We start from the raw sequence: 17152 nt of genomic DNA, 5'->3' as shown, positions 1-17152 counted from the left end.
TGATCACTGTCAAAACTGGGGGAGGGGAAGTTAACGAATAAAACAACATTAGCCATAAACCTGGCACCGAGAGTGAAGCACGCTATACGACGTGTGTGTCTGGATGTTACCAGCTTAGATCTTGTGTCATGGTTGATGGTTTCCAAGCGGCTCTCTGAGCGCTAACCTACTGCAGCTGCTGGGAGGAGGTGGTCGAGGTGCTGTTGTGGGTGTTACAGAAAGAGGACCAGTCAGCAATCTGTATGGCCACCATGAGTGGACACCTGGTGCCAGGACTGGGCAGCCAGATGCCCTTTCTTCGCCCCACACAAATAATTATCTCCCTAAACACGTGCTCAGGAATAGGTATCATCTTTGGGCTGGGGCTCAGCTCTTGGCGATGTTTCAGTAATAAAACACAGGCATGTAAATTATCTGTGTCCCAGGAGAGTGCGTTCATAATTGCATCTTTCTCCTGATTTGGATTTATGATTTTATTGATTTAACTCTAATCAGGCAATTTTTCAAAAGGAAACTATGTGCCATGGTTCCACCGCCTCTCTCCCAGGTCCTCCTTTCCCTCAGCCTGGCGCTGGCCCACACGTCCCGTGGCGATGTGTGGTCCTGGGCTTGGATCCTGTCCTGGGGAAAGATTAGCCATCAACTTTATTGGGACAGGTTGGAAAGGTGGAACGTGGATTGTAGCTTAGAGACATGAGTGTCATATCTGCATTCGATTTACTGAATCTAGGACCTGCATTGAGATTATGGAAGGGACACCCTGTCCTTATGAGACACACCTGAGTGCTGCCTGGTGTTACACACGCGTCAGAAAAAGCGAGTGTGTCATATGGAAGCGGGGCGGGGCAGGGAGATTGTACAGAAGTGCTGTACACGATTGCTGTGTACTATTGTTGCAGTGTTTCTCTATGTCTGAAAAATGTTCAGAATCAGTGTAAGAAAGACACTAGGAAATAAAACAATAACCCCATGAACTCACCGCCCTGCACACTGAGAGCCCTCCCTCCTCCCACCCCAGAGGGATGAGGGTTGGGGGTGTTACAAGAATCCATCCCCTGCTTTCCACTGGAGCCAGGCCTCGTGCATGGACCCCTCCCCTCCGCAGGTGTGTCCAGTGTTGCTGGGTTTTGAGCTCCATGCAGATAGGAAAACGGAGCCCACACCGTGTGTATTCTATTAGGACTATGTTTGATTTTTCCATTCTGATGCTGACAGACACTTGGGCTGATTCCAGTTCTGCCATCACAAATCCCTGAGGCTCCTGGCACCTCAGCTCCCACTTCAGTGGGAGGGGAGAGGAGAGGGAGAGGGAGCAGGGACTGGGGTGTTCTAGAAGACTGTGCAGTGCTTGCTGAGGTGGGTGTGCAGGTGGGGGAGGGAGCAGGTATGCCCTGGGCTTCCAGCAAAACAGCGGGGTGGGGTTTGACTCCCTCTGTGCCACCTGGAGGCTCTGTCAGATCCCTCTGAATCCCTCTCGTGGGATGCCAAGCGGCTGGGCTTGAAGCAGATGGCAGCCAGGTGGCCAGGGCAGGGAGACGAATGCCTGTCCTGGGAGGGGGAAGTCGGGGGATGCCGCTCCCAGAGACCTTCCCATCTGCAGGCGTGGCTTTCTCACTCAAGGCCTATACGTGTTTGCAGGCATGTCCTATACCCCAGGCCACCACCGCCACACCTGCTCCAGGGGAACTGACCCCAAACATGACTCGGCCAGGCCTCCCTTCCTGCAGGCAGACAAGTTTCTGCTAAGCCCAGGGATCAGAGGTTTCAGTGCCTCCCGAGGAAGATTGTGAAGTTGCAGCCTCATTCTTTCCCTGCTCCTGGGCGCTACTGGGCATTCCTGGCGAAGGAGGCATCCCCGAGGTCTTATCTTGTGTATTAATTATGTGCCCCCTGGCCCTGCTCACCTTTCCTGTGGTGGGACTCAGCACTGGGCAGGTGGAGGGGGCTCCAGACACCGATGCGCCCTCCCCAGTCACGTCCTGAACTCTGAAATGCACTGTCCTTTCCTCGCAGCTCCCCATGCGCGGCTGTGCCCACCGACTGTCTAGTTTCGACCTTTGTGTAAATAAGAGCACACTGTGAGTCCTCCTTTGCTGCTCGTTCCCTACATACTATTAGGATGTGGGTGCTACCTGCACGTGGGGGTTGGTGGAGGACTTTGTTGCATTGCTGTATGGGACCCTGTGGGACTGCAGCGCATGGAGTCCTGTCAGAGGAAGTATGGGGTTTTGGGTTTTGCTATTACAATCTCCATCAGTTTTTAAAAGCCTCCTGCCTGTAATTGAAATGTAAAATTTCTGGCAGATAAGTTGCTCCATCCTTTGGGGGCCAGTGGAGGGGTCACCCAAGGGGCACCAGTCACCTCCACACCTCCAGTGTCCAGATATCTGGGCCCTGCACCTTGTGGGGTGGGAGGAGAGTGGTGAGGGAAGGAGGGGCCACCTCCTGCTTCACCACCAGTTTACTCCTATCCCCCAAGCAAGGCCTCTCTGAGGCTTTCCCCTCCTCCTCCTGCCAGCCGGCTCCGGGGCACACCCTCACCCCCTCCCGGCCCCATTCTGATAGCCCCTCCCCTGCCTCGGAAGAACAAATTTGGCTTCAGCCAAAAGCTCCAAAGAGTATGGAATTAGGACAAATAAGTGGAGGATTAAATCAGTGCACTGCTGACTTTGAATCATCCAGGGAAACTTTTAGCCCCGAGTTAGTAGCGCTCACCACCTGAATGGGCCTCTCCACCCCAAACACAAGCCAGCTGGTCCCTGCCCCAGCCTTGCCACCAGTGGCCCAGGGGGTGCCCACGAAGGGTGTTCCCTTGGCGGGGGCACGACTACTCACTGTGGGGTCACAACCACTCCTCGCTTCATCAGAGGCCCTGGCACACCCTGGTGGGCCTCTCCTGACATGGACAATCCGTGGGCCACCAGTTGCTGGGGCAGGAGGTGACGCCTTGTTCTTTTCTGTCCCCCAGATCACCAGAAGTTGGAGAGAGAGGCTCGGATCTGCCGCCTTCTGAAGCATTCCAATATCGGTGAGCGGCCCGGGGTGGGCGGGGGGATGGATCCTGTTCCGGTTTCTCTATCAGACTTTCAAAGAGATACAGAAAGACTTCCTTTTCTTCTCTGTTGAAATATCCCACCGGAAGCCCCTGAGGACGCCCCCTTTCCTCCCCTGACCTTGAGGACTTTGTCCTGTGTGACATGATTCCAGGGAGTGCTCAGAGCCAGGGCAGCCCCAAGGCGGGGCTCTGGGTGCCCAGCTCCACCCAACTGGACAGGTCCCCTCCCCACCCCACTCTGTCCTTTGGGTCTTGTCTGTGGCATTGGTGACAGTGGCTGCAGAGGAAGGTAAAGGACACATTCCTCACAGAGCCTTCCGCTGAGCCAGTGCCCAGCATGTAACCCCCATAACTCTGAGCCACCATAACACTGAGCCACCATTCTGCTGAGAACACACAGGGGCCTCAACATTCTGTGGCCTCAAAAAAGCCACAAGATGGCCCAATTACAAGGAAAACAAAGACTGACCAAAGACCCCAGCGCATGCCGTCCTCGGGCTGAGAGCCCCTACTGTTTTCTTTTGCTGGCCCAGGGCTTCTGGAACTACGGTCTGAGGTCAAGTGACCCTGGCCCAGAGTCAGCTGCTCCACGGGGGCATCTGGAGCCTGGAGCCCAGGCCTTGCCCATGTTGGGGAGCAGCCAGGAAACGCCCTGGGGATGGCAGCCGCTCTTGGCCTCAGACGCACGCGGGGAGCTGTCAGGTGGATTTTGGGCCCTTTCCTCCAAAGCTCTGATTCACTTATGCCAGGAGGACCCCAGGTGTGCTTGTTCCAAAGGAACAGCTGGGGACTGGGAGCCTGTTTAGGAGCCTGGGGCATCCACACACTCACCTGGGCCTGGCTCCGAAGGTCGCCGAACCCTCATCGCCTGGTTTAGGGGACTGGAACCACCTTACCTCATCCAATGCTTCACCAATGAGCTGGGCAGAGGGGCAGGTGCCCCAGTGGACCCAGCAGGACCCCAGCATGGAAAGCGGCAGCCCCAACTCCAGGGCGCGCGCCAGGCTGCAGCCCCCGGTGGGCTCTCAGGGTCCCACTGCTGCAGCTTAGCCCCTGGAGAGATTCGCCGCTGCCCACCGTCCCACTGCATCCAGACTGGACTCTTCACCCTGGTTCCTCTTAGTAATCCAGGACTTTATTTATTTACCACCTCTGTACGCTGCCCACAGTGTTATTTGCTTACCGTTTTTATTTAAATAGATTTTCTGACAATTCACTTTTTTACTTAGCCCTGTGTGTGAATGCGCCGTCTGATGTGCCAGTTACGTTTTCTTTTAAACCACTAAAATAAGTATATAACTATTTTTAAAATGTTAAAAATGTTTTTTTAAAAAGTGTCCACATGCACATGGCCCAGACTCCCCACACAGACCCCCAGTGCTCCATCTGGCCTGAGCAGCCTGCTTCCTGCTGAGGAGGTGGGATCCCCCCTCCCACTGCCACCCCCAGAGCCCATCTGCCTCTGCCCCACCCCACCAGGCCTGCATGGGGAGGTGGGTGCCTGAGGGCAGGGGCAGCCCCCACCATGAGGATGGCCCTGCAGCACCCCCAGGGAGCGGTGAGGTACCTTCATGGATGACAGGGCCTCCCTTGGAGCTGCCCGTGGGGTTCTGTTGGGGGCATCCCCTCCGTGGCCCCTGGGATCACCTCTACTCTGAGTGTGTGATTTTCATGAAGCATGTCCCAGGTGGGGCAGTTCAGAGGGGCCATCCTGCTGGGCCCCCAGCTGGGCTTATTGGGCAGCCCCCACTAGAAAGGAGTGGGGAGGGGTGAGTTTTTTAACTCCAGAGGTTTCACAGGCGAGTGCTAGAAGCGGGATGTTGGTGGGCCTCCAGGATCCGCCATGTCTTAGGGACACACAGGCCAGCCTGCGTAGGGGTGAAGAGAGGGTCCAGGGGACCTAGTGAGAGGGCATCCTTGCTCTTGGGACAGAAGTCAGCCAGAGATGGGTGAGAGGGAAAGGGGACATTGGTTTCAGACCAAGTGCCTTAGCTGGTGGAGTCCCTGCTTGACAGAGGTCAGCATCAGCTCCCAGACAGCCCTGGTGGGCAAGATTTGCCCTCCGCCCAGGGAGCTGACCCAGGACATGGTCTGGGGAAGACCTTGCTCTTTGAGAATGGGGCTTGGTGGGGGCAGAGAGGAGAAGGCTGGGCTACTGGGCCTGAGGCAGAGAAGTGGAGCAGGTCTTTTTGCACTGGGCTTGCAAAAACCCCAGGGCTCTAAGTGGGCCCCAGGCCCTGGTGCGGAGCGTTGGTCACCTGGGATTCTTCACATTCAGGTGATGATGGTGACAGTGATGGTCACAGAGCTGTGGTTCACCTAGTGCTCACTGTCTCAGAACACCACAAAGGTTACATAATTGATCTTCATGGCCACCCCGTGAAGAGGTGCTATTTATACTATTTCACAGAGGGGCAGATTGAGGCTTAGATGGTCTGAGCAACCTGCCCCAGGTCACACAGCCAGAGCAAGTGGCAAAGGCAGGGCTTGCCCTATATTTTCTGACTCTGTGGAGGCTTCTGGGGCCTGGCCTGCCCTTGGTGGAGGGCATCTTGTCTGAGGTTTAGGGGCTAAGGAGGGCCATCGGTGTGGGGCTGCTGGAGTCCAGGAATCTGTAGGGTGAGTCCTAGGCCCCAGAGGCCACATGGAGTTCCCGGATGTAAGGACATTATCAGGCCAGGCCCCTGGGAGAACCAGAGCCAGAGGAGGGAGGGCACTGGCAGCCAGTTAGAAACTGGAACAGCGCTGGAGCATCCGAGGAAGGGGCTGCCTGAGGCCCAGGGGCCTGCGAACCTAGGAGAAGACAGCTGCGCCTTACCTGTTCAGTGTCTGTGGCCCAGTCTCAAGTGGTGGAGGAGAGCCACACCTCAGGGGTTCGTCTTCCCAGGACTTGAAGACTAGAGGGAATGAGGCTGGTGCAGGCCCTCAAACCAGACTGTCCCCTGAGTCCACAGCCCTATTCTGCCTTTGTGAGCTGTGTGACTGTCAGCTGCTTACCTAAGCTCTCTGTGCTTCAGCTTCCTCATCTGTAACTTCTCAGGGTGGTCGGGAAGGTTAAATGAAATAACACACACAGAGTGCTTAGAACACCCCTAGTGTGTTGGCTGTCATCATCCTCGTTGTTCTAGCAATCATCAGAATCGGCACGTGGGAGAGTGTCCAAAATGAGTCATTCCTAGAAAATATTTGCTGCTTAGTACAGGGCACATCTCCAGCTCAAGGAAAAGCAGGCCTTGAGGTTGCTTGCTTTGTGCTGAAATCACTCACTGTTCCCTCGCCTCTTCATCTATCCACTCGTTCATTCATCACATCCTGACCAGCTCCTGCCCTGCGCCAGGCAGAGTTCCAGGGCCAGACACGCTGCACATAGATTGTCATGGGAAGCTGTGCAGGGAGGAAGGAGGGAATGATGGTGGTCCATCCTGCTGACCATGCCAGCTCTGGATTTGGAGCTCAGGGCCCAACCTTTGGATGATGTTGCATTGGGCGGGGACCCTGCCCGCCAGCCTGTGCCGGCAGCACACAGCAAAGACACAGAGCCTGAAGGCTGAGGGCAGCCCTGGGAAGACCCAAGACAAATAACAAGTGGTTTTTGTCCCAGCTTCTCCTCACGTGGAGCTTCGTGGCGGCTCCTTTCTGGGGTTTGGCGGTGTGAGCTCCTCCTGCTCATCTCCATGGTGTTTGGGAGCAACTGAGGCCCAGGCTGGGACCAAAAGGGCCTGGTCTCTCTCTGGCAGAAGGAGACAGGTGACCAGACTGGCAGCTGAGGGCAAGGAAAGGGCAGGGGCCCAGAGGCCCTGTGGGTGCTCGCTGGGTGGTCAGCTGGCCCACAGGGCCCAAAGCACTCTGCTCAGCCCTGCCCACCTAGGCCCTACCCAGCCCGATCCTGTGGGCAGCCCTAGGGCTTACACAGCTCGTGGTGTGCCTGGCCAGGTATGGAGGCAGGCAGGGGGTGTGTCCTGGGCTACTGCCAGCCCCTCATGGCTTCTCTGTCCCCACAGTGCGTCTCCACGACAGCATCTCCGAGGAGGGCTTCCACTACCTGGTCTTCGATCTGTAAGTTCCAGAGCTGGGGACTCTCGCCACACTCACTCCCAGCCTTGGCTCAGGGTGGGATCTGCACCCTCCCCAGCCCCAGGGAATAGTCCCAACCCGTGGGCTGGCCACTCCCTTGTGTGTGCTTCTGCTGCTGGTCCCCTTGCTCCAAGTTGTGCCTGGCCCAGCCTCCCTCGCTTCTCCTCATTTGCTTTGCACTAGGGTTACTGAGGCCCACGGAGGCAAGGCTGACATCCTGGGCTCCCCCTCTCCTCCACACAGAACAGGGTACACTGGAGGCAGTGGGTGGGTGGACCCCAGAGGAATAGTCAGTCAGAAGCTGCATTCACCCTTCTTTCCTTGGAGCCCTCGTCCGAAGGACTGGGACACCGCTGGCTGGCGTGAGCGCACATGTGTGTGTTTATGAATGTGGCTGTGAGATGTGAGCATGTGCACATGTATGTGTGTGTGTGGGTGTTTGCACATGGGGGCGTGTGAGCACATGAAATCAGGGTACATATGGGTGGGGATGTGCATACATGTGCATGTGTATTGTGTGAATGTGTGAGTGAGCGTGTGGAGGTATGTGCATGTGGGTACACTGGCACAAGTGTATGCATGTGTGTTTGCATGTGTGTGCATGCATGTGTGCGTGTGTGTGCATGAATGTGCATGTGTGAGTGTTTTATGAGTGTGTGTGCGGTAGCTCAGTGAGAAGGTGTCTGGGGCCGCTGCCGCCTCTCACTTCCTGCCGGATTTAGAAGCAGTGATCTCATCTCCCTCACTTTTGACAGTTCCTGCTAAGCAGCGCTATATTTAGCTGTCTGTGAGTCAGTGCTGCTCCAGGACCCTGACCTGGGCAAGGGCCCATAGTTCTTAGCCTGGCCCTGTGGCCCCCAGGCGGCCGCACAGCCAGAGAAGCCCAACCTTGGTGCTATTGCCATGGTTACCCCAGGCCCTCCCCATGGCTGCTGTGAGCGTGCAGGCCAAGCAGAGATAGGACGCGCCTGCATGGGGACTGCCCTCTCAGCTCCTCCTTCCTCAAGTGACAGACGACAGGCCATGGCACATGTAGGCCTGAGGAGGCCTCTGTCCACGTGAGGTTCTCTGGCCTAGAGAAGCTGAGACTGTCCCTGCAGGGGCTTGGCCACCTCTCAGGTTCCCCTGCATGTCCCACAAGACACCAACTGCAATCACCAGCCAGGTGACTGGGGCTGACCTGGACACAGTCGCCACGGCCTGGCTGAGGCTGTGTCCTGAAACGTCTGTCCTGTGGCCCTGGGGAGCTGGCAGGCTTGCTGCACACCTGTGGGCCCCACCACACCTCCATCAGCCTCTTTTCCCAGGAAATGGAGAGACTGTGGGATTGGTCCTGTCCAGGGGCCCTGGTGGTCAACAGATGGCTGCATGTGTCACAGGAGCTGAGGAGAAGAAAGGGTGGTGTGTTCGTGCATGTGTGTGCCCATTTGAGAGACTCTCATGTCTCCCACCTTGCCAAGCACATGTCAGGCAGGTGTCAGTGGAGGCCCTGAGGCAGGCTGGGAAGAAGACATTGGCTGGTGAGTCAGGAAGGACCCTGCATGTCTTCCCCACAAACCTCCATGGCCCCTGTGCCTCAGCCAGCCTCAGGCCAGCAGAGGGCCGGGACAGTGGTTTCTGGAGTTGGCTGGCATCGCCCTCAGGAGGCCCTGAGGCTCCACGGTAGTTTGGGAACTCTGTGGATTCTAGGGGATTGACAGATATCCCCACTCCCCTTGCTTGGGAGTGTCACAGGGCTTGAGAGCCAGGCTTGGGAATAGAGGGTCTCACACACACCTGCACACCCAGAGGACAGAAGCTCCCATAGGTGCCATGGCTGAAGCCTAGAATCGGCCATGTGTCCCCCACAGCCTAAGGAAAGGGGACCATGAAATCATATGTGTGCCTTCCCAGACTATGTTCCTCCTGGGCCGGTATTGAGTCTCCCAAACTCCCCACAGCAACCAACGTGGGTGGAGAAGCAAACTCCCTTCCCTGAAACTGAACCACTAGATGGCCCTGGCCAGGGAGTCTCAGGTGCAGCTTCCTGACCACACAGAGCACCCCAGAGGGCCTGGCACCAGCCCTAGAGAGGCACCCCTTGGAGGGACTCTGGGCTGCAGCCCTGGCTCAAGACCTTAAGGCCTTTTAGCTACTGTTCTGTGCCTGGACTCAGCATCTACAGAGCCTAATCTGTGTTTAATGTGTGCCAAGACCTAGACAGTTATAGCACAACACTGGGGCATGCCAGACCCTTGCTGGGCTAGATGTGGGATTTGATCCTCCTGCCCAATGCACATGTATACACACAAGCACACACATGTACAAACATGCACACTGACACACATGCACACATGTGTGCACATGCACAAACTGCTCTACAAGTACACAAGGGCACACACAGGCACACAGTTGTACACACATGCACACAGGCACGCATGCACACATGCAAAACAATATACATGAACATGAGTGCACGCATGGGCACACATAGGTACAGACGGACATGCAGACACACATGCACATGTGCACACATGCACAAGCCAGTATACATGTACACAAGGGCACACACAGGCACCCACACATGTGAACACATGCACACACACCCCCTCACGGACAGGCCAAGCTCAGGAGCCAGACCAGATGACCCTGGGAAGGGCCCCTGTCAACACTGTTTTGTTTCCTTGTGGTTGATCTGGTGGTTGATTGGCTGTATAAATGTGCTGGCCCATGAGGAGTGAGAGAGGCATGCAGAGGAGTGAGCAAGGGTGAGCAGAGCTCCAGGTCTTATGTCAGGTGCAGGTTGGGGACACAGAACAGCAGAGCCAGTCAGGCAACAGAGGCAGAGCCCTTGCCCCCAGCCCCCAGCCCCCAGCCCAGACAGAAAAACGGGGAAAGGAAAGGGAACACCCAGTCCTTTAATGCCCTGCTAGGTGCCAGTGTCTTCCCAGTGCATTTCACCCTCACATTGCTCGAAGGATGTTGAGGGGATTCAATGGGATCATCAGGGCATGTGTTTAGCTGGAGCAGGGGGGAGCCAACATTCAACACATGCTCACTTTTCTTTTTCTCCAGTGCTGAGAGAGCATCCACATGTGCCAAGGTCACATGTTAAACAGACCCACTCCCTGGGTCTTCCCTGCCATGGACCAGCCCAGCCCCAAGTGCTGGGCCCAAAAATGAGGAAGACCTAAGCCCTACTTTCCAGAACCAATGGGGAAAACTGCCAGGCAGATAGAGAAGCCACAGTGCCTGGGCAGTGCAGTGGAGCAGGTGGGGGGATGGGGAAGAGGGTGCAGAGGCAGAGGAGGGGTTCGGGCCCCACAGGCCTGCCCCACACATAGGGTCACAGGAGGTGGTGTGGGAGCAGAGACCCTAACCTTCTCAGGGGTGGGAACTTCTAGGGGAGTCTTCCAGCCGACTCAAGCAGGCTGAGTGTGTGAGGGGCTCGGGCAGACCTATGGAGGGCTGTCCTACTCCCCTGCCGTGCATCCAGCCCCTCCACCTTTTTGTTCCATGCCCACATTACCCAGCTCCCAGAGGCCCTTCAGATTGTGGCTTCTGCTCACAGGGTCTATCCTGACCGTAGAGCCCAATGACTACTCACTGGGTGGAGACACAGGGCAGGAGAGTGGGCAGAGACCTCCCTTCTGCCTGTCATCTCTGTTCTCCTCCTAGAGATGGGACCTTGAACACCTCAAGACCCCGGGCCACCAAAGAGGCCAGATTTAGGCACCGTGTCTTTGGGCCTCTGATCCTGTGCAAGGGCCACCACTCTGGCCCTAAGTAGGAGTGGGAGAGTATTGAGGAGGGGAGACCAGATCTTCTCAGACTTGGAATTTGAGTCACAAGGCCTGGGTGTAACAATGCAGACCCCGAGACAAAGCTCCTGTGCTGCCCACTCTGTGCAAGTCACCAAATCTTTGAAACTTGTTTGCTCATCCATAAAAATGGAGTATAGACCGAAGTCATAGAGTGGTTGTGAGGACTGAAATGTTAAATGTCATTATAGATAAGTAAGCACTAGTAAGCTGTCAGTCCCAAGTGATGATGGTGATGGTGGTGGTGGTGATGATAATGGTAATGGTGTGATGGTGGTGATAGTGATAGTGATGATGGTGGTGGTGGTAGTGATGGTGATGATGGTGGTGGTGGTGGTGTAGGTGATGGTGATGATGGTAGTGATAGTAGTGATGATGGTGATGGTGGTGATGGTGTTGGTGTTGGTGATGGCGATAGTGGTGTTGGTGATGGTGATGGTGATGGTGGTCATGGTGGTGGTGATGGTGGTGATGGTGGTGGTGATGGTGGTGTTGATGATGGTGATGGTGGTGATGGTGTTAATGGTGGTGGTGATGGTGGTGGTGATGGTGGTGGTGGTGATGTGGTGGTGGTGATGGTGATAGTGGTGGTGATGGTAAGGGTGGTGGTAGTGATGGTGGTGGTGATGGTGATGATGGTGATGGTGATGATGGTGATGGTGATGGTGATGGTAGTGATGGTGGTGGTGGTGGTGGTGGTGATGGTGGTGGTGATGGTGGTGATAGTGGTGGTGATAGTGGTTGGTGATGATAGTTGGTGGTGGTGATGCTGGTGATGATGCTGGTGATAGTGGTAGTGATGGTGATGTTGGTTGGTGGTGATGGTGATGGTTGGTGGTGATGTTGGTTGGTGGTGATGGTGATGGTTGGTGGTGATGGTGGTAGTGATGGTGATGGTGGTTGGTGATGATGGTAGTTGGTGGTGGTGATGATGATTGTGATGATGCTGGTGATGGTGACATTAGTGATGATGGGAGTGATGGCGATGATAGTGGTGGTGGTGGTGGTAGTAATGGAGGTGACAGTGTGACAGGGGTCTCCAGAATCTGTGACCCCTTCATGCTTCTCCCATAGGGTCACTGGTGGGGAGCTCTTTGAAGACATTGTGGCGAGAGAATACTACAGCGAGGCTGATGCCAGGTGGGTGCAGAGCCCTCACGCTGTCCTGTCCCTCTTCCCTTATACCCTCACCACCCCTCCTTCACCCACTCCTGCTGCTCTTTCTGACTCACGTCTGGTCCTGAGCATCCTTGCTCACCCACACCCCAGGGCGATGGGCATGAAGCCAAAGGAAACTTGTAACCTCAGTGCAGAGCCAAGAGGCCACCTCCCCTCCATGCCCAGGGCCCTGTTCAGAGGGCTTGGCCCTGGGTCTGTGGGCCTCCCAGTGTGGGGATGGAATGGAGGAACTTGGGCTCCATCCAGGTGGGGCTTCCTGTGGACCCTCAGGCAGCCCTTCCCACAAGGCCAGCCCTCCCCAGGGGGAATGAAGAGGGACAGATGGTCTCAGAGATGGCTGTTGGTGGCCTGGCTGCTGGAGACCAGATTGAGGGATGGCAGATGTCAGCTGGGGAGGTGACAGGGCCCAGTCCCTGGAAGCATAGGCCACTGGTAGCCTGCTGTGGCCCAGGCCAGATGCCACCCTGACACCTGACAAGGATGTCTCTTGTAATAGTACATCTCACCTCAAGGACAGCTGACAGCATTACTCCCTGCCCACTGGGCTCTGCCCACCCTGCTCTGCCACAGAGATGTGTATTAAAAACAAACAAACAAACTAACGAACAAAAAACCTGAGACCAGGCATGGTAGCTCACACCTGTAATCCTAACATTTTGGGAGGCCAAGACAGGAGGATTGCTTGAGACCAGGAGTTTGAGACTAGCCTGGGCAGTATAATGAGACCCCCTCTCTACCAAAAACTTAAAAAAATTAGCCAGGCATGGTGGCACACATGCACATCAGCTACTTGGGAAGCTGAGGTAGGAGGATGGTTTGAACCCAGGAGTTCAAAGTTGCAGTGAGCCGAGATCGTGTCACTGCATTCCAGCCTGGGTGACAGAGCAAGACCCTGTCTTCAAAAAATAAATACGTAAATAAGGCTAACGGAGGACCTCACTAGGTAGTGAAATTGTGGATGATTTTAAATTTGTATCTTCTTTGTCTATTTAAAAACTCTTTTTAGTCCAGGCCGGTGGCTCACGCCTGTAATTCCAGCACTTTGGGAGGCCAAGGTGGGCGGATCACCTGAGGTCGGGAGTTCGAGACCAACCTGACCAACATGGAGAAACCCTTAAAAATACAAAATTAGCCGGGCATGCTGGCGCATGCCTGTAATCCCAGCTACTCGGGAGGCTGAGGCAGGAGAATCGCTTGAACCCAGTAGACGGAGTTTGTGGTGAGCTGAGATTGCGCCATTGCACTCCAGCCTGGGTGGACAACGAGAGCAAAACTCTGTCTCAAAAAAAACCTTTTTAAAATGAGTATGTATTACTTTTCTGATCCAGAAAAATGAATTTTTTTTAAAGTAACAGGAGTAGTTTGATGTGACTTGCCTCTGCACCAATAGGAAACTGCCCTTGGCGACATGGCCCGCGTCCCTGATGGGCAGTGCGAGCAGTTCTGCTGCCACTGGGCCTCCCCTAGAGCTGGGCAGGGAGAGGGACAGAACTGGCGAGTCTCTTGGCCCCAGACTTCTGTGGGGTTCGGGGCACTGGCTTCTTTTCTAAGGATCCTTGAGGAGGAACTTTGTAGTTTGCAGAACAGCCTGGAGAGGCCTGTGCCCTTGGAGCGGAGGAAGACGAGGTTTTCCTTTATATTCTACTTAGAAGAAAAGTAGAAAGTGGAACGGAGCCCTGTCCCCCTGCTCTGAGCTTCTGGGGTGAGATATGTCACAGAGCGTGCTGCTGCCTGCCTGCTGGCCAGGTAGACTCGAGGGTCCCTGGTGGCCCATCCAGACACCTGCCGGGGCAGGTGGGATCCTAGGGTGGGTGGAGTGCCCTGAGGGGTGGGCAGATGCTGGGCAAGGGTAGGGGCATGTGGCCTCCTAGAGCCTCCCATCAGCAGATCAGACCCCACAGCTAGGGCTCAGGAGTACCTTAGACCACAGCCCCACCCTCACCCACCCTCACCCCCTGCCCATGCCCCATCACAGGCCCCTCACTCCCACCCTTCTCCTCACCTGCCACCTCCAGCCCTCTCCCCTGCCCCCCTGTGCCCCACTGTCTCCTATGCTCCCTCTGCCTCCTTAGCGATGTCCTGCACCGCCCAGAGCCCCTCTGCTCCCATGGATCCCTTTTGGCCCCACTGTGTGGTTCCGGCGTCATTGTGTTCATCAGGTTTGGGGAAGGAAGCACAGCCTGTTGTCTCCCGCTCTGGGGGCAGCTTGAGAGTCAGGCTGCCCAGAATGCTGCACCCCTTGCCGCCCCAGGTGGAGGCTGGAATGGGGCAGCCCCAGCCATGGGGGCGAAGGGGTCACCTGTGACTTCCTCATCACACCAGGCCAGTTCCCTCCGGAGCGCCAGCCCCTCTGCCCAATCCACAGGCACGGGCTTGTTCGGCATCTCCCTCCTCAGTCTGAGTCTCTGATGGCCACACAGCACCCCCACACACACCCACAGCCCCTCCCCGTGGCGGGCCCTGGGGTGCCTGGCTGGCAGCAGGAGTCCCACCTGCTTGAACCCCAGATTTTCTGCTGTGGGCCGGGGGACCGCAGAACTGGCCTGGCGAGGTCTGGAGCAGCCTCAGGTAGGCTCGGGAAGGGAGAAGAAAGGGATTTCTAGGGTCCTCAGGAAATGCTTGGGCTGTTCAGGTCCCAGGAACCTTTGCCAGAGCAAACTGTAGTGTTCCCTGCTCTGACCCAGGTCTCCCCACCTCCTCTCACAGGACTCCCGATGCAGAGGGCACCCCTGGTGTATGGGGTCCCTTGGAACCAGCCAGAAGAGATGTTCTCTTAGAAACTCCACTGCCTCCGTTGAGGGTTTGGAGCTCAAATGGAGGGCATTCCGTAGCCAGACTGTGGGGAGCGAGGGGGTGCACGGCCTGCGTCCTGTAGAGGGTGCCAGGATCTGGGCAGTGATTTTGGAGGCTGAGCGGGAGAGGGGACATGGAGAGGGAAGGAGCCTCCTGGAGAACCCCTCCTGGGTTGGCCCTGCTAGTGCAACAGCCTTGGCACGAGGCCCCTCCTCAGGCTTCAGCAGCCTTGGGCTCCTTTTTTTCTGGGTGAGCCTCGTGCCCTGCCTGGGGCCGCAGCGGCTTTGCTCTCTGTGCATGAGCTTCAGCCTTCAAGCAGTGGATCTTGGTGGAGAGTCTGACAGAGGCTCTCATGGGTCCCTACTCCACAGGCATCGCCACAGACTCGGGGCAGGACTGGAGCAAAGGAGGGGGCTTAACTTATCCCCGGGCGGAGCCCCACGTCTGAATAGTCAGGGTTGTGCTGAGACAGAGGTAAAGAAGGACAGGCATGGGACAGGATGGGCCGAGGCCTCCTGGCCAGACCTGGGCAGGGAGGTGCTTTCTGAACCACCCAGACGCAGCCAGGGCAAGTGTACTAATGCCCTGCCTGGTACCTGCCAAGGGCCAGGAGCTGCTGCCGTGGAGCAGCTGACAGATTTCTGGATGCGCCCCATCTAAGGAACAAGAAGAAACAGAACAGTCATTGCTTTTCTGAACTCATTTCTAACCAACAAAGCTGGAAATTCATCTTAGGAGGAAGCAGGGTCTTACTTTGGAGTTTATGGGGGAACTAAAGGGTGCCCATGTCTTCTTCAAACAGGGAAAGCAAAGTTCAAAACATTTAGAACCCATTTTTTAAAAAATCCTTAAAAAGCAAAGTGGCGGTCAGGCACGGTGGCTCACACCTGTAATCCCAGCACTCTGGGAGGCCGAGGCGGGTGGATCACAAGGTCAGGAGATCGAGAACATCCTGGCCAACATGGTGAAACCCCATCTCTATTAAAAATACAAAAATTAGCCTGGCGTGGTGGCGCATGCCTGTAATCCCAGCTACTCTGGAAGTTGAGGCAGGAGAATCGCTTGAACCCAGGATGTGGAGGTTGCAGTAAGTCGAGATCGCGCTACTGAGCTCCAGCCTAGGTGACAGAGAGAGACTCCGTCTCAAAAAAAAAAAAAAAAAAAAAAAAGCAATGTTACTTCTGAAAGATGAGTGAAGGGACTGTGTGCAATGCTGACTGTCCCCGGAGGGGGAGGACATCAGAGCCCAGGCTGAGAATAACGTCCCAAATGCTGCTTGGAAACAGTTCTAATCACAAGAGTGACATCTTACAAACTGTTCAAAACATGAAAAAAACAAAACCAAACCTAGCGGGGATCTGCCCTTCCTAGAGAAGACAGCGATGTTAACAGAAGGTGAGGGCAGATAGATGGCGTGACGATGAGGTCTCACATCCTCCAAGGGCCATAGTCTGAGATTATACCAGGATAAGGGCAATATAAGGACAGGTCCCTAAAGTGCAGGGACCGCCCTGAATGAACTGTCCGAGGCCAGGTGGTTGTCCCATCCCACCTACCCTGCTGGGTGCAGCCTTGTCTTGGGAACCCCTGGCTTGCTCAGCCAACTCGATCCTGAGCATGCGTTTGCAGGGCCTGGAGCCTGTGTGACAATGGACGGGGTGGACTTGATCTCAGCAACACATGCCAAGTCCCCATCATACCCTCAAGGACACCATGGAGAGGTGCAGACCCAATGCTGGCCCCATAGTCCCCCTGTCTCTGGCATGGGTTTGGGGCCCTGCACCACTAGCAGGGGAGGCCGAGGAGGACTGGGTGAGCCAAGTGTGGAGTCAGGGGGCGATGACATCTGGGGAGGAAGGAGGATACAGGGCATGGCCAGAGCTGCGGCCAGGACTTAGTAAGTCTGAGGCTGAAAGAAGGTCGATGAGGAAGGTTCAACTCTCGCCCTCAGCAGTAGTCTGTGGGGTGCATGTTGGTGTCCAAGGAGGTAGCACTTCCTGGTGACCACAACCTCTGCACACATCACTCCACCAGGATAGTGCCTAAGGGCAGAGGAAAGTCCAGCCCTCAGGGAAGTGATGGACCACGAGGATGGGCTGGGGAAAAGTGCACACAGTTGGACAGGAGGAGCCCAAGATCTATGCTTTTCCCAGGACAAACCAGGGCCAAGACTGACCATAGGATCTGGCCAGCGCTGCTACCGTCCACACCACACAGCAGTGCATGAAGGGGCCGGCTGGCCCCTGGGAGG

General features: G+C 55.9%; 1 protein-coding gene across 1 annotated transcript in view; it reads left to right on the top strand.

Moving 5' to 3' along the window:
- CAMK2B (calcium/calmodulin-dependent protein kinase II beta) overlaps positions 1-17152 on the top strand; it is a 107391-nt gene that overhangs the window by 60202 nt on the left and 30037 nt on the right. Inside the window, exons 3-5 of the mRNA XM_011983244.1 lie at positions 2969-3028; positions 7057-7111; positions 12004-12069. Of these exons, the coding sequence (XP_011838634.1) occupies positions 2969-3028; positions 7057-7111; positions 12004-12069 (181 nt within the window). The remainder of the gene's footprint in view (positions 1-2968; positions 3029-7056; positions 7112-12003; positions 12070-17152) is intronic.

This window comes from Mandrillus leucophaeus, unplaced genomic scaffold (assembly GCF_000951045.1).
Source record: "Mandrillus leucophaeus isolate KB7577 unplaced genomic scaffold, Mleu.le_1.0 Scaffold248, whole genome shotgun sequence".
Taxonomy (NCBI): Eukaryota; Metazoa; Chordata; class Mammalia; order Primates; family Cercopithecidae; genus Mandrillus; species Mandrillus leucophaeus.
Note: the sequence above shows the minus strand (reverse complement) of the source record. Positions and strands in the feature narration are given on the sequence as shown.